Consider the following 22,052-nt stretch of genomic DNA (forward strand, 5'->3'; position numbering starts at 1 on the left):
GATTAATAGTGACTCCCTCAGTGTGAAACCTGGACCTGATGGATGAAGAGCTGAGATCCTGGTTCACATTCTTCCTTTTCAAAAACTTCTCCATCACTGTCACTGACAGTACTTTGATACAAGATGGTAGCAGGAGGTGGAGATGAACCACACTGACGTCTGTCACTTTACATTTCACCGGCAAAGTTCTGTGCTGCCCTCTAGTGGTGTAGAGTATTGATACATGATTACTCTGCAATACACTGAAATTGGATAATTTCCCACGGCTCACCTCACTATATCTCGCGGTGCAGTGGCAGAAAAACACTGATCGAGACAAACCTGGAAACTTCCTGTATGTTGAACGAAGTCATGATTTCTGCTCTGCTCGGCTGGACGACGACAAATAAAGAAGTAAACACGAAAGTGATTTGGGTGAACAAAAGCATTTATTGCACAGGAGAATTGTGACTCAGTGGCTCTTTTTTTCTCTCCAGTCAGAATAAAGTTTTTAATGAGAGAAAACATTTTCAGCGTCATAAAAGGTAGAAATAGATTTATTATCCAAAAAAACAACAACAGAAGAAGAAAACTCTTTTCAAACAAGCAGCGTCTACAGGCTGGGAGGCGTAAAAACCATCAGGTCAGTGGGACAGACGGACTGTCGGATCTTGTCCTTGATGTCCGGGGTGAACAACAGCATGGGAGACGCCGGCGCCGGGACCTGGAAGACAAAGAAAGAAAGAATAAATATGGAGAAGACAAGCGAGAAACAATGAAATAATCAAGTCAAATGTTGTGTGTGTCAATGTTGAAGAGAAACAAGTCGAACCTGTGGCGACAGAAAGCTTAACACCGAAGACGTCGCTGGCGTTGCTGCGGCGACAGTGAAAGTGAGTTAAAATAGAGAAAACGTGCAGTGACGTTCATTAAAGTGACAACGTGCCGCTCCCAGATCCAAAGATGAAAGAAACCAGGTGTGTGTGGAGATTCTGCACGTCGGGCGTACCTGCAGCTCCCCGGGCGGCCGGGTCGTCTCGCTCCCCCGTGGGACTCGTCATCTCCACGTCCGCCGTCGCCGCCGGCGACCACACGTCTGAGCAGTCGGTCAGGAGAGGCGACGGGCTGCCTCTGAGGGACGGCCGCAGGTAACGCTCAAAGTCCAACCCAGGAAGCGCCTGGCGTCGGAAGAAAGGGAGACGAAAGGCCGTTTAGAGAAAACAGGAGTTTCTCTCGGAGTGGAAGAAGAAGAAAACATCTCACATCTGGAGTCAGAGACAGGGAGTCGGCTGGAGGCCCTGCGGCGTGACGGACGCCCACAGTCTCAGTGGTTTCCATTTCCACGGCGACGGTGGGCAGCGTGTGTCTGGGCGCGCTCAGTGGAGGAACGCAGCCGCTCACTTCCTGTCCCGCAGGGCCGGCGCCTGAAAACGCCTCGTTCACCGGGGAGAAGCAGAGAGAGTCGCTTCCCAGAGGAGTGACTCCCGGAGACCCTGGTGCCGGGGTTTGCTGGAGGAGGAGGCGGAGCTGTGGAGGCGTCTGAGCCGGAGAAGCAGGAGAACGAGTCGGAGAGGCAGGAGAACGAGTCGGAGGAGCAGGAGAGCGAGTCGGAGAAGCAGGAGAACGAGTCGGAGGAGCTGGAGAACGAGTCGGGGGAGCAGGAGGACGAGCTGGAGAGGCAGGAAGACGAGTCTGAGAAGCAGGAGAACGAGTCTGAGAGGCAGGAAGACGAGCTGGAGAAGCAGGAAGACGAGTCGGAGAGGCAGGAAGACGAGCTGGAGAGGCAGGAAGACGAGTCGGAGAAGCAGGAGAACGAGTCGGAGAGGCAGGAAGACGAGTCAGAGAGGCAGGAAGACGAGTCAGAGAGGCAGGAAGACGAGTCGGAGAGGCAGGAAGACGAGTCGGAGAAGCAGGAAGACGAGTCGGAGAGGCAGGAAGACGAGTCAGAGAGGCAGGAAGACGAGTCGGAGAAGCAGGAAGACGAGTCAGAGAGGCAGGAAGACGAGTCGGAGAGGCAGGAAGACGAGTCAGAGAGGCAGGAAGACGAGTCGGAGAGGCAGGAAGACGAGTCGGAGAGGCAGGAAGACGAGTCGGAGTCTGAACCAGAGCAAGTGAGCGGCGAGTGACTCGTCGCGGTGAGAGATAGGTGGAGCAGTTGGAGGGTGGAGGAGGAGCAGCTGCACTCAGACGACTGGATCTCCTGACGGAACCTAAAGACAAAACGACGGCCGGTTTAGATTCGACGAGACGGAAAAGCCCCAAAACACAAAAAGGTCCTCGTCTCGTCTCGTCCCCGTCACCTGGCGGTTTGACCGGACTCTCCACGGCGAGGAAGCCTCCATGGGAACCCGGTCTCCCTGGTCTCTGTGGCCCCGGACTGGGCGGAGCAGGACCAGGATTCGGTGGGACGTCGTCTTCAGCTTTACCCCCCTCTTCCGCCTGCCGCCTGGCCTTCATGGCCGCCTTCACCGCCGCCAAGCGGGACTTCGCCGCTGCTGCCTTGCCTCCGGGGGATTTGGCCGCCGCCGCCGCCGCCGGCTTCTGGAAGCGGGAAAAAGATAGACTCTGAAGGTCAAACTCATGAAACGACAAACTGGCCTGAATAATCCATCACATAATTATTTGAAGTCCCGAATCGGTGACTCTTCTCGTCTCTTGATGTTTTTCTGAAGGACACTCAGAGTAGCGTTTGCTGAAAGTCTCACCTTCACTGCTTTCCTCTGTCGAGGTGGAGGTCGGCGCTCCTCCGCCCAGCCGCGGCCTTCGGCGTCTCCCAGAGCGTCAAACTTCTTGTGGACGTCCTCCACCTGGTAGGACACCATGTCCCAGAAGCCCTGCAGGTCGGAGCAGGTGGTGACCTTGTCGCCCCGCCGCAGCTCGCAGTCGTCCACCAGGCCGGAGAACTGCTTGAAGCGCTCCTTCATCAGCAGCCGGGCCTGGCCCACCGCCGTCCGCATGCCGTCCCTCACTGCACCGGCGAGGAAGAGGAGGAGGAGGAAGGATGAAGATGTGCACGAGGACGCCGTCTCACGGGGGGACGGGAGTCACACTCACTTTCCTCCGGGATGGACTCGTCCTCCACCTTGGACTCCCAGCGGAGGCTCAAGGTCGTCAGCCTCTCCGTCTCCGTGACGACCTGTGACCTGAGGGATTCCCCCCCCACCGCCGTCAGAAGAGACACGTCAACTGCGTGTTTATTTATTATTTGTAAACGCTGAAGAAAGGAGAAGAGAAAAGTGTGGACACCTGAAGTACGGGACGTCGTGTCTGGACTCCGGGGGACTGCAGGGGGCGCCAGAGGGCGACGCTTCGCCCGGCGGAGCTGGAGGAGCGTCGGGGTTCGGCGGCGGCGGCGAGAGACTGAGCGTCGGGCTGCGCGGGAAGGAAACCGCCAGACTTTAACCCTCTTATTGCTCAAATACCGTAAAATGTAAAGTTCTTCCAACAGGAAACCGACGGCGCGTCCCGACCTCGGCGTCAGGAAGGCGTCGGCGGACCGGGGGGTCATGGGGTCGAACTTGAACGCCGGCAACCCGGCGGGAGCCTGGAAGACGAAGCCGGCCGGGGCGAAGGAAACCCGGGAGGGCCGAGACGGCCGGGCCGGATCCACCGGCTCCACCGCCATGGCCTCGTCCTCCCGGGGGCGGGGGGCGGCGGCGGCGGCGGGGGGGCCGGGAACCTCCTCCTGGTGGGAAACCGCCGCTTCCAACGGCGTTTCCTCCTGAACGGTGGGAAACACGGGAGGATCGGTGACGGGAGAGCAAAAGGTTCCAAACCGAAGTGCGAGGGAACAGAAACGGCGACGGGCCGGACGGCCGGCGGCCATGTTGCCGTCGGAGTGTCCCACCTTGAGCTCCACCGTTTCTGTCGGGAAAACAAAGAACACGATTCAGGAAATGAAGGAAACCTTAATGTCTCCTCGATCTCCGCCAGACGTTTGTTGCAGACGTACCTTTAGTCTGATTTCCTCCACCAGGTGGCGCCGCGGGACGATCGGCGGCTCGGCTTCTCGTGGTTCTTCCACCTGCAGAGGGAAGCGTTGAGCACACATACATATATATATATATTTCCACCCCGGGGGGGGGGGGGGGGGGGGGGGTGATAATGTGACTCGGACCACAGCGGACCTGCAGCCTTGCTCTTCGGTCGGTCTTCCTCGGGACGGGCGGCTGCAGCGGGAGGCCGGGTGGCCGATCGGGCGGACGGAGGTCTCACAGCTTCGTCCACGGAGACAGACGGAGACAGAGACACACTGAAGTCATGAGTCGGTCCACTGACACGACTTTCTTCTTCTTCTTCTTCTTCTGCTGTTTACCTCCGCAGGTGTTGGTCTTGGCTGCTGCAGGTGGCGGTTTGCCGGCGGCCCCCCGGGTCCTGGAGGACCTCTCCACGGCTGCTGGTGCTAAAACAAGGGCGGGGGGGGCGAGGATGGGGTGAGCTCCTGCCTTCCAATATCGTTATAAAGTTTTTACTTTATAACTTCAATGCATTGCTTTTCCTCTTAACCCTCTGGGGCCGGCGGACGCACCGGTGCGTCCTCGTCACATGACCGTTTGAAAAGGCAGTAGCGTCACGGCACGGCGTCGTCTGGTCCAGTGTTTCAATCCGTGTCGAAAGTGCAGATATAAAACTACAAGCTCGTTTTTAAATGACGTTGATCGCCCAAATAAAAGTGGAGATATGAGGAAAAACATGTGTGACCTTTTGTAAATAGTTTTACAAAAACGCCTGAGGCAGTGCTTCTATTTCACAGTAAATATCTGTATAGAATTGTTTTTTCAGTCGTGTTTTGATAAATTTGAGTTAATTGTAGTTTAGATTTACTTTACAAGTAAACAAAATGATTCGTTAACCATGTCTGTGACTTTTATAGTCAATAAATCTGTTTTTACCAGCCGAATTTGTAATTTTATGGTGTTTTTAGATCCACTGTTTTAATACAGTATGCCAAAGTGATGAAAATACTTCAGAAATGCATTTATGAGGTTGTCCTGAACAAAACGACACCAAAAAAGGCGCAAGGTTTAAGGATTTTATATCTGAGATATAAAAGGAAAAATCAATTGTAGTGAAAAACGGCACAAGATGCTTTCAGGCCCCGGAGGGTTAAAATGACATATTTACTAAATTTAACAAAATAAGAGCCCCCGCAGGGTTGAAGAGCTCTGGGAATTCTCCCACCTGGAGACTGGATACGTTTAAAACACAATCATCTGACGTCAAGTCGTTCAGAAAAATAGAAACGAAGCGATCCCACGTACCTTTCCTCGGCCCGACGTTGGGATCTTCCATCCTCAGCGGCTCCGCGGCGAAAACAAAAGAACAGGAAGTCAAGTTTCGTCCTCCGTGCGGCGGATCGACGCCACGCCGCCGCCGAGCCGGCGAACTCACCTGCTGCCTCATGGAGCGAGTGACCCGGCCGCTCCGCGGCGGATCCGCCTTCTTCTGAAAGACAAGAAGAGTCACCGGGAGCCCGAGCCAGACGCCCAGGAGTCACGCCGTGGCGACCGGGAGGTTCCCTCACCCCTTTGGCTCTGGTGGACGCGGCGGGGACGTCCGGCGGCGGGGCGACGTGGACGCTGTCCTTCGGGTGATACAGGCCCGTCTTAAACACCCCCTTTCGCTCTTTGTCCCTCTTGCTCTTCTCTTTCTCAAGCGCCTTTCGCTCCTTCCAGCGCTCCAGCTGCTTCAGCCGGTCCTCCACTTTGGCTGCAGAGGAAACACGAGTGACGGCAGTTTGCGTCGCTGGAACGCAGGTCATAAAAAGAGATGGAAGATAAAAGGACGTACAACTTGCAGGCTTCATCTCCTCGATCTTGTCCAGCGCCGACAGCTGCCTGCGGGTGTTCACGGTCCGCTCCCGGTTCTCCTTCTGCGACTGCGACCGCCTGCGGGACAGTTTCGTCCTCAGCATGGAGACGCTGGCGTCCCGCTGGCGCAGGTGAGCAAATCGAGACTCCATGTTCAGGCACCTGGGAAGAACGGTTGTAGGTTTAATTCCAGAAAGACGTCAAATCTGCAACGTTAAGCATGGAAACTAGATTTGAAGTAATTTGTGATGTGAGATATTTGATTTCAGCAAAACATCTTTCTTTCCCTTCATCTTTTTTCTTATTTATTTGAGTGTATATTGTGAATACTGCACATAGAACACTTAAAAATATCTGTAAATATTGAGAATGTTGATGTAAAGGTATTGAATGGCGACGATCTCGTCCATTCCGTTTCAAATAAAATGCGTTGAATTGGAAGTTTTGTTGCCACGACTGTTTAATTTCATTCCTGAACGAAATAAAGAGGAACTAAACCTTCTTTTCTCTGGACTTCCTGTCTGGCAGGTTCATCCTCCACCTCTCCAGAAGATCCTCCACCTCTCCTGTCACTTCCTACCAGGTTTTGTCTCTAAACCTCCGCCTCCCTGATCCAAACAGATTTAATCCACCGATAATCTCAGCAGCTTCAATCCATACAGCTTTTTATTACGGCCTTGTAAACCTTGATTTTGACTTTCTTTCACCTCTTTTGTGCAAATGGACATCAGAATTTCTTTTTTTTTAAAGAAGTAAAGCCTAATAATACCAGAATAGAAATGTTCAAGTCTTGGGTATATGTAAAAATTATTCCTTCAGATGAGGAAATGAGAAAAACTGGACACTTTAGTAGTTAAATCTCCGTGGAGCCCACATTTCTACTCTTAAACAGGACAAAAGCAAATGTCACACTAATAAGAAATGGGATTATGGGATTAGATTGAGCGACAGGGAGATTAAACATTCAATATTTACTTCAAAATACAGATTTTCATCGTCTGAACGTGTTTTTTGTTTTAGAACGTCGAGGAGGCTGTGGCGTCAGTAGCTAATATCGTAATCTTGTAGAAAGACTTGAACTTTTAATTTTCCCTGGAGAAACAACAGTCACGTCGAGATTCCAGAGGAAATGTTTCTAATAACTGGCGAAGAAAAGAAACGACAGAAGCAAACGACGGATCAGAAACAGAGCGACTTACCTTCTTCTTCTTCTTCTTCTTCTTCGTTTCCAAAATCAATCGTTCCAGTAAACCTTTAGGACGAATCGCTGAAAGAAGCTCAACGGAAACTTTTTCCTGAAGACTAAAAACAAACCACGACGAGAAACGCGGCAGGGTTTTCAAAATGAATCCGCTGGCGCTGATTGGCTCCCAGCAGGAGCAGTGCCGCGCGCTGATTGGCTCCCAGCAGGAGCAGTGCCGAGCGCTGATTGGTTCTCTTTCTTCTTCGCCAGTTAGTTTCAGTAGTGTTCTCACCCGGATATGACGTCAGTGTTTTAAAGAACGAGTGAAAAATCGGCAATTTAGAAGAAGTTGCGTTTAGATTTAAAATATGATGGAAATAAAGGAGAAAAGCACAACAAATTAAATGGAAGAATAAAATAAAATATATTGCATGATCTTTTAAATATAACCTCTTGTGAAGGTTAACCTCTTGTGGCCATTTTCCATGAAAAGCGCTTTAAGTAAAGTTTACTTACTTACCTAACAAAGTTGGAACACGTGGTTGTATTGCTATAAATATATTGTTTATTTATTTATTATTAATGTTATTATAAGTTACAGGGGATAAGAACTGATTTAAAACTCTTTGGTAATGCCTAAAAAAACTTGTTTGGGCAACAATAAACTTATTGTGCCTTTTACTTTAATGCATGGATGCATAGGAGGTAAACGTTCATATGTTCAATGTGTGTGGTTCCCAAACTAAATGACTGAATGAGTGTTTATTTCGTTGACTTATGGTAAAATAGAAGAAAGTGATTACAAGTTATTGTCGTGATAAGAAATCACTTTGTGGACGTATGCACCTACAGATGAAATGTCCAATATCTTAGAGGCAAATGTTCATAGAGAGTAACAACCAAAGTAAAGACATATTACTGGTATGTGTCTACTTCCATGAATATTTGTAATTTAAAAAAGTTGTAAAGAAAACTATTAAATAATAAAACAAACAGAAAAGCTAAATAAAAACTCATTTATTCCAGCTCCATGTAGCTTTTCACGTCTCTACAGCTTGAAAATACATCAGAATCCACAAATATTCCTCCGCCTGGCGTCTCAGATTATTTAGTTCTGGAGGAACGTTCCAGTTCTGCACCCGCCACAACGGATCACATGACGCGAGGGAACCAGTGCATGAAATCACAATATTTCAACAGGGGGTTTGAAACGGTAGATAAGAATCGCTGGTGGTTCCGGTCGTCTCAGTCCAGCAGGTTAATCCTCAAATCTCTTCCTCGCTCAGGGATCACGGACGTGAAGGTCAGACGACTAAATCCCACCGAGAACCGACTTTAAGCTGCGATTCATCAACTGAAGGTTTAAAATGAGCAACATCCTGACATTTAATGTGCTTTTTAGTCTCCATTCCTAAATAAATTAGAGCGTCACTGCAGAGCTTCACTGGGGGACGAAAAGAAAAACATTTGGACGTTACAGAAAACTTCTTAATTTAATCAAAGTTAATGCAGCGGAATCCGAAACACAAAACAAGATGACATCATCGCGCCGAGTCAGTTTTTGAATTGTTACCAAACAGTGTTGAGATGTTTTGTTTAAAAAAAACAAAAAAACAAATAGTGAACTAAAGAAAATAATTAAAACCCCAAAAAATCTACAAGTCTGTACAAAGAAAATGAGAGAAATTAAGAACATGTGCAGTCAAAAATCTTTCTTTTTTTTTTTTTTTACACTTAATTACAATTTTTATAGGTCAACTTAAAAAAAATATTAGTGACAAAGCCTTTTATTGTGTGTTTTTTTTTTATATTTTACAATGCAATTATTGCATTACGCTGCCGCTGCTGCGATACCCTGCAATGTTGACAGTTAGTGTGAATTCATCCGTCAGTCCAGGAAGAAGATGTTGTTGAACTGCGTCGCACAAAGTCTCTTCACTTCCTCTGCGGGGGACAAAAGACGAGACGTTAAACCGGAGAGACAAATCTTTTAACCGGCAGAAACGAGAAACGTGACGGCGGCGGCGTTTCACGAACCGTTGACTTCGATCAGATTGGCGTTCTTCTGGTTCAGGATGACGTAAAGTTCCCGCTGGTCCGACTTCTTCCCGACCACCCAGTAGTCCGTCATCGCCTTCACGATGATTTCCTCGTCTTCGTCTGCCCTGGGAGACGACGGCGGGAGAAACGGGGACGATATAGATCATTGTGAGACACAAATAGAGTTTCAGAAACAATTAAAGAGGAGAAATGAACTTGTAATGAGTCTAGAAACGATGTGCCAGAGGCTCCGATCCGCCAAGAAAACTGTAAAAATATGAAAGAAAACATGTTTTTTTTGGACCTTGGATTGTGATTTAATGAGAATTTCAGGGTTTTTACACCAGAATTGTCAACAAGAACTGGATTCACGTTGAGGTTTTAGTGCTTTTTTTGTAGTAATAAGACATTTTCATCACGGATACGCAAAGAAAACTTTAAATTTAAATATCATTATGGCTCTATTCTACCTGTGAGATCAGGCTGCATGTCGCCCCTTCAGCTAAAATGACTCTGATCGAGAATAAATGCAAATTTCAGTGTTTCAGGTGAGAAAAACTAGCTGGTTTTCATTGTATTGCCTTGTTGTTTTGAGGCAGTTGTTATAAACAACAGCACAGATTCTACCAGTGAAGGTATTTCAGGAGAACTTTGAGATTTTGCACAACGACAGAAAACGTCGCATCAAAAATCGTCCAATTAACATGATTTAGAAACAACGTTGATCACGAAGGAGGTTTTACACCAGAGTTTTTCAACCACTGGTGTTTCCTCCAGATCGTCAGGTGAGCCGTGGGAAATTATCCAATTTTACATTTCTTTCTAAAAAAACCTTTGCTCTCACAGCGACAGTGTGTTGCAGAGTAATCGTGTATAAATACTCTTCACCACTAGAGGGCAGCACAGAACTTTGCGGGTGAAATGTAAAGTGACAGACGTCAGTGTGGTTCATCTCCACCTCCTGCTACCATCTTGTATCAAAGTACTGTGTCAGTGACAGTGATGGAGAAGTTTTTGAAAACCAGGATCTCAGCTCTTCATCCATCAGGTCCAGGTTTCACACTGAGGGAGGCACTATTAAAAAAAAGTCCTTGCTTTCTGGATTTACTGGATTCCTGTTGATAAAACTTTGATGAGAAAGACTTTATATTGTTAATAGAGGCTACAGAGTTTAACTTTTTAACATGTTCAGGTGGAGGTGTGACTCCAGAGTTTTACAAACAAAAAAGTGTGTCTTGGCTCTAAAAGGTTGAAAAACACTGTTTTACCCTCTGAACCAATCAGACGAGAGGAAGCATGGACACGTGAAGAGGAAGCGAGACTGAAATCTCACCGCCGTGTCCCAGAGTGGGAATCACATGACTGCCATCTCATGACTTTTAAAAATAAATAAAACGTGTGTGTTTACAAAGAAGGAAGAATGAAAAGACGGATTGTAGACGAGGAGAGTTTGGTTTGACGATTCTCTCGGTTAAAAAAAAAATCTATTCTGGGGTTTGAGTTACTGGCGCCGCGCCGCCGTACGCCGCGCCGCCTTACCTGGAGAAGTCGCAGTTTATGTCTCCCAGGATCTTCATGAGGTCCGGATGCACGGAGGTGAGACAGACGCTGGCCGTCTTCCTCATGTGGATGGTGCTTTTCTCCGCCAGGTTCATGTGGTTGAAGTAGATGAACTTGAACTGCGGCTCCTTCTCTGGACTGCAGGGAGGAAACAGGGAGGAAACGGGGAGGAAACATGGAGGAGACAGGGAGGAAACATGGAGGAGACATGGAGGAAACGTGGAGGAGACATGGAGGAGACATGGAGGAGACATGGAGGAAACGGGGAGGAAACGGGGAGGAAACGGGGAGGAGACATGGAGGAGACACGGAGGAGACACGGAGGAGACACGGAGGAGACACGGAGGAGACAGGTGGGAAACGTGGAGGAGACGTGGAGGAGACGTGGGAGGAGACGTGGGAGGAGACGTGGAGGAGACGTGGAGGAAACGGGGAGGAAACGGGGAGGAAACGGGGAGGAAACGGGGAGGAAACGGGGAGGAAACGGGGAGGAAACGGGGAGGAAACGGGGAGGAAACGGGGAGGAAACGGGGAGGAAACGTGGAGGAAACGTGGAGGAAACATGGAGGAAACATGGAGGAAACATGGGGGAAACATGGGAGGAAACATGGGAGGAAACATGGGAGGAAACATGGAGGAAACATGGAGGAAACATGGGGGGAAACATGGGGGGAAACATGGGGGGAAACATGGGGGGAAACATGGGGGGAAACATGGGGGGAAACATGGGGGGAAACATGGGGGGAAACATGGGGGGAAACATGGGGGGAAACATGGGGGGAAACATGGGGGGAAACATGGAGGAAACATGGAGGAAACATGGAGGAAACATGGGGGGAAACAGGGAGGAAACATGGATGTGATGTTCCTTTTCATCAGGAATCACACTGAAATATATTTAACTTTCTCATTATAAGTTGCCGTTTATTCCCATGGAAAGTTTCCAGGCGTGAGAACTCCCAGAGCTTTTCAACCCTGCGGGGGCTCTTATTTTGTTAAATTTAGTAAATATGTCATTTTAAGAGGAAAAGCAATGAATTGAAGTCATAAAATTAAAACTTTATAACGATATTGGAAGGCGCCCCCCCCCACACACACACGCCAGGAGGGTGAGAACCGGGTGGAACCCGGTGGAACCGGACGCCCCGCTCACCCTGATATCCTGCGGTTGATGGTGAACTGCTCACAGATGTCGGAGGCCAGCAGGGTGAGCTGCGGCCCCACCAGGCCGTCCAGCTGCTCACAGAACTCCCTGCTCAGCTCCGCCGAGGCTGCAGGGGACGAAAGGCAAGGCGGCGTCAGGAGCAGGCAAGGGCAAGGGCAAGGGCAAGGGCAAGGCAAGGCAAGGCGAGGCGGCGCGGCCGCCGTCGCAACCACGACATCAGACTCCTTACCGTCGATCATGAAACAGGCGGCGGCGCTCATCGCCTGAAACACAGGATTTTAAGACGAGTCAGAAATAAGAAAGTAAATGAGGTCAGAAAAGCAGACGATGTTTAAAAACGATCTGCAGGTCGTTCTTCACCTTATAGACGATCAGATGAAGTTCCTCATGTCCCTCCTCCGCGCTCACAAAGATCCGGGGGAATCGGAACTTGGCCTCGGGATCTTTGAGGTTCGCCGGACCCGTCAGGAACCTGGAGGAGAGGAAGAGGAGGAGGAGGAGGAGGAAGAGGAGGAGGATGAGGAAGAGTGAAGAGGAAGAGGACAATGAAGAGGAAGAGTGATGAGGAAGAGAAAGAGGAAGAGTGATGAGGAAGAGAAAGAGGAAGAGTGATGAGGAAGAGAAAGAGGAAGAGTGATGAGGAAGAGAAAGAGGAAGAGTGATGAGGACGAGGATGAGAAAGAGGACGAGAAAAAAAAAGAGGAAGAGGGAAAAAAAAGAGGAAGAAAAAAAAAAGAGGAAGAGGACAATGAAGAGGAAGAGTGATGAGGAAGATGAAGAGTGATGAGGATGAGGAAGAGGAAGAGCGATGAGGAAGAGGAAGAGCGATGAGGAAGAGGGATGAGGAAGAGAAAAAAAAAGAGGAAGAGAAAGAGGAAGAGAAAAAAAAAGAGGAAGAGTGATGAGGAAGAGGACAAGGGAGAGTGATGAGGACGAGGAATAGGACGAGGACGAGGAAGAGGACGAGGAAGAGGACGAGGAAGAGTGACGAGGACGAGGACGAGAAAGAGGACGAGTGATGAGTTCAGGACAGAAAGAACAAAGACAGAAACATTTAACCAGAGGCTGAATTTTCTCTCGACACTGATTTGACCTGATTTGACCCGATTTGACCTGATTTCTCTGCTCGCAGCACAACGTGGACTAAAACCTGCACCAACATTCTAGACTGACGAGTTTCTGTTCAACAGAGTCGACGTGTTTCGTTTCCCTTCGCCGACGGTCAGAATCCATAAATAAAACAACAAACAGAAACGTCTCGTGTTTTTCCTCAAACCCCAAAACAAGCCGTTTAAAGCCGACGGAGGATTTTCTGTTGAATCTTTTCAACTTTGGTCTTCAAAAAAAAAAAAGACCCTGAAGCTTTGGTCCCGACGGAGGAATTCATTAAAGGAAGTTTGGAGTTTCACCACAACAAGACACACAGAAGCAGGATTGAGAAGAAGGTATTTCTCCACCAGGCTGCAAACCAAAACAAAGAAGTGACTGTTGAGCGCCGGGAGGTGGAATGTAATGAAAAGCCTCTGTGGACTTTATCGACACGGCGGAATGCAGCTCTGCCTTCCCTCTTCCTCCTCCTTTACAAGACGGTGAGAAACGATCCAACAAGATCTGATCCACCGGATCACTGAGCGACACCATCAGTCACATGACGAGCAGGAAACGAGTGTGACGTCCTTCCTCTTCGTCTTTACATGAACTTTACAACATCGTCAGAAATAGATATAGAAATGTATATATTGAAGAACAGCTTTTGTCCATCAGGCTCCTAAATGCCAAATAACATCACACTGTGCAATTATTACATTTTAATCTATCCCGCTGCTCTAAGGAACGTTACAGGAAGTCCTTCCTGTAACGTTATATATACTTGTATATATATATATATATGTGTATAAAACGTTACAGGAAGTCCTTCCTCCCCGCGGCAATAAGACTTTTTAACTCTTCTACCTCCGTCAGAGCCTCCATCACCACCTGGACTCAATTACATTGATACTTATATTATATATTTCATATGGCATATTGCATATACATATATTCATACATGTGCAAGTACATTATTACCATTGGTATTATTATTATTCTAAGTATACTATTACTATTGGTATTATTATTATTACTGATATATATATATATTGTTATTGTTATATTATTGCTACCATTATTAGTAGTACTATACACGAGTATTATACACTATTACAGTTATTATCTGTATTATTGTTATTATTATTATATAATGCATATTATAATCTTGCTTTGATCTCCTGCTTATTTCTAAGTGCCCATGTTCCGTTCTGTGTTTTACTTTATGTCTTATACCCACATATTGTTATTCTTTACTTTTATTACTATTCTATTGTATTTTATAATATTCCTATGTACCAGATTGCTGCAACAAGACAATTTCCCTTCAGGGATGAATAAAGTAAATATCTATCTATTTCTCATCCTGCTCTTTTATTTATCATTCATATGCACCTTATTTTTTAAACGTTTGTCTGTTTGCACTACTTTTTTTAAATAAGTTTTTTTTTTTAATGCCTTTTTTACCGGTTGCTAAGCAACGACATTCCGTTGCCAGTTTCCTCACTGTGTGATGACAATAAAGAAAGTCTAAGTCTAATAATGATCTTTTTCATTGGAGACCCGAATTAATTCAACAAAGGTGATTTAGTTTTTTGGTCCAGTTACTCAGACGTTCCTTTTCACGTCTTAGATCGATAGATAGATAATTACTTTATTCATCCCCGAAGGGAAATTGTCTTGTTGCAGCAATCTGGTACATACCAATATTATAAAATACAATAGAATAGAAATAAAAATATAAAAATATGTGGGTATAAGACATAAAGTAAAACACAGAACGGAACATGGGCACTTAGAAATAAACAGGAGATAAAAGCAAGATAAATAAATAGTAAGGTGCAGAGCCAATAGAAGTAGGCATTATATAATAATAATAACAATAATACACATAATAACAGTGTGTAATAGTGTATAATACTCGTGTATAGTACTACTAATACTGGTAGCAATAATATAGCAATATATATCAGTAATAATAATAATAATACCAATGGTAATAGTGTACTTGCACATGTATAAATATATGTATATGTACATGCAATATGCCATATGAAATATATAATATAAGCATCAATGTAATTGAGTCCAGGTGGTGATGGAGGCTCTGACGGAGGGAGAAGAGTTAAAAAGTCTTATTGCCGCGGGGAGGAAGGACTTCCTGTAACGTCTTTTCGTCAGCAATGGCGTCTCCCTTCGCCGCCGCCAGTCATGCTGGGCGGGACTGTAACTACTCGTGTGTTCACGCGATCGTACGTAAACATGGGGAATCGGACTCTTACCTCCCGTAGTGCAGCAGATTTCCTGCGACCTCCGGCCTCAGAGGAGAGTCTCTGCCGGCCAACTGCCAGGAGAAATTCATCGTTACGGAATCGATTCTTCTACAAATAAATCATCTGCTGTGTGTTTTATAGTTTCTTCTCAGAGGCCAAAACATGAGGAAGTAGAATCAGTGACTAGAACTACCTGCTATGGTATCAGTGAGGCTGATTGAGCCTCGGAAGGCAGAATAAATAGATGGAAAATGGCTGTAATGCAGAGAATTAATCCCTCTTTTGCATCAACGCTTGAAATTCAAGTGAATCCCTTGGTTATTGTAAAATCGTTTTAAACCCTTAAAGTCCCAGTGAAATGAAATTCCACCTCCAGAACCCTCTGGTGTCTCTTCTAGAACATTTTTCCTGCTAACTGGCTGAAGGGTAAAATGTTAAAACACGGCAATCTGCGAGAAAATAGCCGATAAACGGCGCTATTTCCTCTGCTGGGCGGAGCTTCTGACAATAACAGAGTGACATCACGAGTTGTGCACACGCCCAAGTTGTGTTTACATTATGGAGGATCAGAGTTTTGACCACGGCTTCCTGGATCAAACACGTCGAAGCGCTTTTCCAACTGCGCGGAATCACCGAAGATGAGTCCAGGTGTTACTTGATCGTCTACGAGCTGCCCGAGCTAGCGGCTCCCGCTAGCCGCGCGAGCTAACGGCTAGCCGTGCCAGTGCTCCTTTCCTCCTCTCTCGGTCTCTTCCAGGCTCAATCTTTCATCAAGGCTCATAAAACGCCGACTATAACTTCAGAACACTGTAAAAACTTGGATATTTAAGAGGGAAACAAGCCGATATAAACACAACAGATCGAGATCTGCACAACTCGTGATGTCACACATAGGCTCCGCCCACAATGGCCTACGAACGAGAAGGATTCCCCCGACTTCCGCGGCTGGAGATTCAAAATTCAAATAACTTTGTTATGCGACAACAGTGGTGGGGCAGAGTCGGAGGAACCTTACAAGTAGAACCCCAACTATCGTTTTTTTGCAAGGTAGTGTTTTACATTTCACCAGGACTTTAAATCTCCGGAGCTTCATCGGTTCCTCGCCTACCTCGGGCTCCGAGTGTCGGGGAAACAGCGACGTGGTCAGGTACTTGTAGAGGATCCGCATGTCGTCTTGTTCCAGTCCGCTCCTGCACACAAAGCCTCAGATAAAACCTGAAATCAGGGGTGTCCAACATGAGGCCCGGGGGCCAGAAGCGGCCCCCCAGAGGATCTAATCCGGCCGCCATGGGATTTTTATTTTTTTAAAGTATAAATATGAAAACTGACAGAGGCTGATCTCAAAACACTCGATTGTCAAAAATGACATTCAAAACCGCCCTTGGTCAGAATTAATTAATGCATCTGTGGAGGTCACATGACGCAACACCTTTCACAATAAAGGTGTCCAATTTATGTGAAGTGATAGTTTAGTCACGTAAACTCAAAAAATATTTCCAGATGACAACTTGTTTTAATCCTGAATATAAATATGATATCCAGATACAGATATTGTGTTTCTTTTTTGCAAATATAATAATATTTGATTTCCTTTAATATGTATATTTCAGAATAGACTGGCAAATTCTTGCAGTTACAAAAGGATCAAAAGGATGAAAGACTGACATTTGTCCAGATCTTCAGTTTAACATGTTAAGTTTGACTTGTTGGGCCTCCAGAGGTCAGAGGTCAGATCAGGTTGATGTGGCCTAAACTGAAATCAGTTTGACGCCCCTGAGTTAAACATTCGGGGAACAAACAAGCTGACAAGATGTTAACGTGTCTCCTGACGGGGTTTGAGTCTCAGCAGTGGACCGACCAGTTTTAAAAAAACAAAACCTCACGATGCAGAACAATCCAGTAATTCACTGGCTGCTGCTCGTCTCTCTAGTCCAGCTTCACATGATCAACGCTATGGAATCTATATGAACGAGTAGAGCTATGAAAATATACGGATAAATAGATATATAAAAATATATACATAAGATATAAAAATATTTATAAATATAAAAAATATTTTTTAAACATTTAAAGAATATAAACTAAATTAAAATATATACATAAATAAATATAAAAAATATTTTTTAATGTTATAAATCAAATAAAAATAAATTACAAATATATAAAACAAATACATATATAAATACATATTAAAATATATTTTTAAATGTCATAAATTCAACCAAAATAAATACAAAATATATAAGATAAATATACATATATAAATATATTTTTAAATGTTATAAATTCAATCAAAATAAATAAATACATAAAATAAATATATAAAAAAATATACATATATAAATAGATATATACATATTAAAAATATATTTTAAAATTTTATAAATTCAATCAAAATAAATAAATATATAAAATAAATATATAAAAAAATATACATATATAAATAGATATATAAATATTAAAAATCTATATAGTTTTAAATGTTATAAAATCAATCGAAATAAATTAAAAACATATCAAATAAATATATAAAATAAAAGAAATAACCCTCCTTCCTAAAGATAATATTGTGTGATGTACATGTGGATTCCAGTGTGTGTGGCGTTTTGCCCAAGGCGTCCGTACCAGATGAGCTGGTCGTTGTACAGGAAGGCCGTGTACTTGATGAGACTGAGACTCTCCTCCACTCGGTTCACGAACGACTGGATCTTCAGGTAGGTCATCTTGTCCAGCGGGAAGAAGCTGATGCCTCCAAACACGTCCAGCAGGTCACATGACTGCAGGTGGAGAGTCTGCAGGTACTGAGACACACACAGACGAGAGAGAGAGTGATGTCAAGATGGCCGACGCACGCCATCAAGAAATCAGCCACGACAGAAAAAACAAAACTACTTTGAACTTTTAAACAGTTGGATGAAAGGCACATTAGAAATAAAAGAGATTCTGAGAGGAGTCGTGAGCTGAACTCACCCTGTAGAAGAACTTTTCAAGCTTCTGAATGAGAACCTCCACACCACCAGCTTCCATCGCTCTGCCAAAGGTGCCATTGAAGAGCTACACCAGAAAAACATAATTAAAAAAACAAAACTCAGTTGTGTGAAAAACAGTAAAACAACAACAAAAGAAGCTAAAACGCTGCATCAGGCTGCAACAACCACTTAAATATCCTCGCGCTTTACACAACAGGTACACGTGTAAAAGCCTTGTAAATACAAAATAGAGACGTTTAAAGTGTAAATCCCAGCTGGAGCCTCACCTTGTACATGCTGTAGCACTGCCTCACCACGGCGCCGTACACGGTGTCCTGCAGAGGTGAAGACAGGAAGTGAGGGAAACTGGAAGCCGTCTAATAAAAGCAAAAGGAGAAAAGCTCCAAAACTCACGAGTATTTCCTCTTCCTGATATTCCACCGTTGGAGGTTTCCCATCTTTGTTGGGTTTCTCCACCATCGGGTTCCGGACCACCTGGAGATCAAACACGGAACTTTAAAAAAAATAATAAAAAATGGAGGCACGAGGAAGGTGAAGTGGAAGCAAAGAGGGGGAAACGAGACGCACCATGACGATCCAGAAGTTATCCTCGGGCTCGAAGAAAAACTGTCGATTCTTTTGCGTGTGCAGGGATTTGGCTGGTTTGGTTGGACAGAACGTCCTGGAAAGGGAGAGCGAGGCTTTAGATATACATCCTTACATTTCCATACCCTGGAAGGTTTGACGCTTGTGGCACCTGGTGAACTGTACAATAGCTTCACAGAGGCCCACGTTCCGGATCTTCTCATTCTTCTCCACGTCGCTGGGGTGGTAAAACAAGATCTTCTTCTCCTCCTGAAATAAAAAACCAGCGGCTTCGTTAGCGGCGGAGGAACAGTGGGATTCGCGCCGAACGAAGGACGTGTTGCCCTTGAACACTCGCCTCTCCTTCCCGCGGCCCAAACGTTGGGTTGTAGATGAAAAAGCTGAGCAGCGACGGCGTGAACTGTTTCTCTTGCATTCCTGAAGCCATCCTGGGACTGGCAAGGGAAAAAAAAAAAAAAAAAAGACAAGGGGCAGAAAATTAAGAAACCTCCAGATTGTTGCCAAACAGAAACGCAAGCCTGAATCGTAAAAAAAAAAAAAAAAAACGGCTTTACCTGATCATCAGCATTAGTGAAGCTTGCGTCTGGATGTGTTTCGCCTGCAGGGTTGAAGCCAAGCAGGTCAGTGGGAATGTAAGGATGTAAAAACACACAATACTCCACGTAAAGTCCAGTTCCATTACGACTGGTAGAACAACTATTACATTTAGACTTTTAAAGTTATTCTTCGTTTTAGTGCCAAATTCGCACAATGAAAAGTGTCAAATAAATAAATTACTCCAACATAAAGCCAAATTTAATGAAATCCCCTCATGCAAAATACAATAAAATGTCCAAAACAATTATAACACTAATAGTATAGTCCTATAGCTGTTGCTTTACGGGTGTTTACGACTAAACACATTGATTTCTACTTATTGGACGTCGGAATTCAGGCGGTGAATTTGTTTACCGCTTGTTTTACACGTTTGTCACTTAAAGGAGGGCAAAACACTGAAAGTCATTTCTGCCCTTCAGCAGGGGAACAGAAACCCACGGACGTTTTGACGCCAACACGTTTCAGCACCGTGTTTCCAGGTGAATTGAGCTTCTGGAGGCTTTGGGCTGAACAAGCGAGGCTGTTTGAGTCGGACAAGTCAAGCAGAGAGTCAGAGCAGCTAGCAGGTTAGCCGCACTCGGCTAGCAGCAGACTTTCAGGATTAAACTTCTGCCAAACCGGGATTAAAGAGGGACGACGGGCCGGTGAAACTCACCTCACTGAGCCTTAACACCGCCTCTCCATGAGCCCGTGACCGAACAGCGTGTCACAACAAATACATGACGAGGAAACGGGCTGAATGAGAGGGAAGCCGCTCGCATTATACCTCCATTTTTCACTTCCTGCTTTTGACAGCGCGGTGTCGCATCTTTAAAGGGTCGGCTGGAATCAAACACGAGGTGGTTCCGATGTGGTTTTAATTTTATTATTAAAAAAAACAAACAATACAATTGCAAACTCTTGTAGAAGAAACACAAAATCAGAAATAGACAAAGAACATTTTTAAGGGACATACTGTCTTTCTTCAATAATGAAACGATCGTCGTTTAAATCGAAATCAAAGATTCTGAGGAAAAAAGAAAAAGGAGCAACAATAAAACTAGTCAATGTCAAAAGCAAAAAAAACCCATCTTAAAACAATAAGAATTTTGATATCTGGTCTCTCCTTCAATTTATGCAATCCTGAAAAAATACAATTTAAATTGTTAATAAAACAAGGAAATTATGGTTTCTTATTTCTCAATTTGGAAAAGTGGATGTGATATTTCGCCAAAAGAATCACAATATTAGTAATTTCTGAGATAGCCGGGTTTAAATCGTCCATAAAAAAAAACTAACTGAGTTTCACTGAGAGCAGTGAGATCTGTTCGTTTCAGTGACAACCACTTTTTGTAATTAAGCAGTGAACAAACACAAAATAAGCACAAATCCCCTTCAACAGTGAATCTTTTTTAAGAGAAAATTAGCAACTGGGTAAACTCTTATTATTTTAAAGTGAGTCTGTTTGTCTTTTTAATAAATTTGAGTAAGAATAAACTAAAGTGGACTTCCTGCTCTTGTTCAGCACACTCTTACATGTAAATCTGTTATAAACATAAGAACTTATTTGATTCAGAGCATCACTAACCAACTTATTATTCAATTTTTCGTCCATTCAATTACAGTTGTTTATTTCTAAAGCGGGGAGAGAAGTGGTCTGTTTATCCATTTTAGTCTTCATTGATTTTTCAAATTTATTTTCCAACACAGACAGAGCATAACAGTATATTCTGAAAAAATGTAAATTGTAATAATAATTATTCCAACTTTTATTACACAATAACAATAGTTGTAAATCCTGTGACATAACCAAGACAGAAATAGATTATACAAGAGCAAAAAAATAAGAAACTTCATTCTATTTTGTCCATTCTTTTGCAGTTTTTGTCTTCTTTGTTGATTCGTCTCTCAATTGCCCGTCACTATCAGAGTTCCTGGAAAAAGAAAAACATAAATATTCAATAACTCACTTTTTTAAGTTGGCTTTTAACACTGTCTCAGGCAGTGTATTTTATTCTGCGCTGCGCTGTTTTCATGAATCTCTGGATGGCTTCACCAACCTGCAGCACCTGTGTTTTATTTTTTGGTTTTTATGTATTTATTCTCGTATTTATTTCTTAATGTATTGTTTTAGCGTTGTTGTAAAGCACTTTGGATGCCACCGGGTGATTGTAAAGGGATATAGAAATAAAGTTTGAATTGAATTTGAATTGAATAAATATTGCATTTTTTTTTTCTGTTCACCGATAATTTTTTCCCACAAAAATTCTGCGAATAAACCAAAAGAAAAATTGTGGTATACTGAATGTACGTGTTATTACATTGTACAAATGTCATTATAAGGTTTATCCAGTAGAGGGCGAACTAGCCTTATGTTACCTACTGTAAGATATGTTCAGAGTTAATAACGTAGAAGAAGCAGACTGTCGTAATGTGTTTATACCGTGCATGCGTTGTGCCAGAACAGAGTAAAGATTCTGGTAAAACTTTGAGATGTGGAAAGTTATTTCGGCCACGATGCAACAAAAATCATAAAAACTCTTAAAGGTCACGAAAATCAATCCAGATTTAGAACTGTAATGACAAGTATCGGTGTCGCATCGGCGTCGCATCGGTATCGGCCCCACCGGCGCTAGTACTTCCATGGCGCGGGATCGATACCAGACGCTCGCGCGCCACCGGAGGCGGGCTCGGCTCGCTGTCGTTTCTAACGGACCGGAAGTGACAGCGGGCTTTTAAGTCGGGCGGAAGGTCAGCGCTGCCCTCCATTGAACCGAACCGGCTGCCCCGCGCCGGTCGTCAAAC

General features: G+C 44.7%; 2 protein-coding genes across 3 annotated transcripts; both read right to left on the reverse strand.

The window, feature by feature from the left end:
• Positions 1 to 592: 592 nt before the first annotated feature.
• dlgap5 (discs, large homolog-associated protein 5) lies at positions 593 to 7,067 on the reverse strand (the record flags this gene model as incomplete). Its single annotated transcript, XM_080516950.1, has 19 exons — positions 6,989 to 7,067; positions 5,770 to 5,951; positions 5,504 to 5,688; positions 5,371 to 5,421; positions 5,241 to 5,280; positions 4,295 to 4,381; positions 4,107 to 4,196; positions 3,932 to 4,003; positions 3,827 to 3,843; positions 3,450 to 3,700; positions 3,226 to 3,351; positions 3,034 to 3,122; positions 2,685 to 2,947; positions 2,280 to 2,520; positions 2,046 to 2,189; positions 1,243 to 1,754; positions 989 to 1,157; positions 812 to 855; positions 593 to 703 (listed from the first exon to the last, which is right to left on the reverse strand). Exons 2-19 carry the CDS (start codon positions 5,939 to 5,941, stop codon positions 593 to 595), a joined length of 2,664 nt encoding a protein of 887 aa, XP_080373076.1. The 5' UTR covers positions 5,942 to 5,951; positions 6,989 to 7,067.
• A 934-nt stretch (positions 7,068 to 8,001) lies between these two features.
• Positions 8,002 to 20,053, reverse strand: ccz1 (CCZ1 homolog, vacuolar protein trafficking and biogenesis associated). Of its 2 annotated transcripts, none has more exons than XM_080516728.1 (17): positions 19,924 to 20,053; positions 19,226 to 19,269; positions 19,009 to 19,105; positions 18,823 to 18,920; positions 18,654 to 18,747; positions 18,480 to 18,560; positions 18,353 to 18,400; positions 18,067 to 18,150; positions 17,722 to 17,888; positions 16,205 to 16,286; positions 15,106 to 15,167; positions 12,098 to 12,209; positions 11,967 to 12,000; positions 11,726 to 11,843; positions 10,552 to 10,710; positions 9,010 to 9,137; positions 8,002 to 8,916 (listed from the first exon to the last, which is right to left on the reverse strand). In XM_080516728.1, the coding sequence occupies exons 2-17, from the start codon at positions 19,237 to 19,239 to the stop codon at positions 8,861 to 8,863; spliced, it is 1,434 nt and encodes a 477-aa protein (XP_080372854.1). In that variant the 5' UTR covers positions 19,240 to 19,269; positions 19,924 to 20,053; the 3' UTR covers positions 8,002 to 8,860. The 2 variants fall into 2 exon arrangements, with proteins under 2 accessions (XP_080372854.1, XP_080372853.1); XM_080516727.1 differs by having other exon boundaries at positions 17,722 to 17,897.
• Between the last annotated feature and the right edge of the window lie 1,999 nt (positions 20,054 to 22,052).

This window comes from Blennius ocellaris (genome assembly GCF_963422515.1).
Source record: "Blennius ocellaris genome assembly, chromosome: 21".
NCBI classification, from domain to species: domain Eukaryota; kingdom Metazoa; phylum Chordata; class Actinopteri; order Blenniiformes; family Blenniidae; genus Blennius; species Blennius ocellaris.

Coding starts and splice junctions, on each gene's coding strand:
- ccz1 (XM_080516727.1), bottom strand. Junction 18,748..18,822: donor GCTATTGTACAGTTCACCAG/GTGCCACAAGCG, acceptor CTCCCTTTCCAG/GACGTTCTGTCCAACCAAAC. Junction 15,168..16,204: donor CCCGACACTCGGAGCCCGAG/GTAGGCGAGGAA, acceptor TTCTCCTGGCAG/TTGGCCGGCAGAGACTCTCC.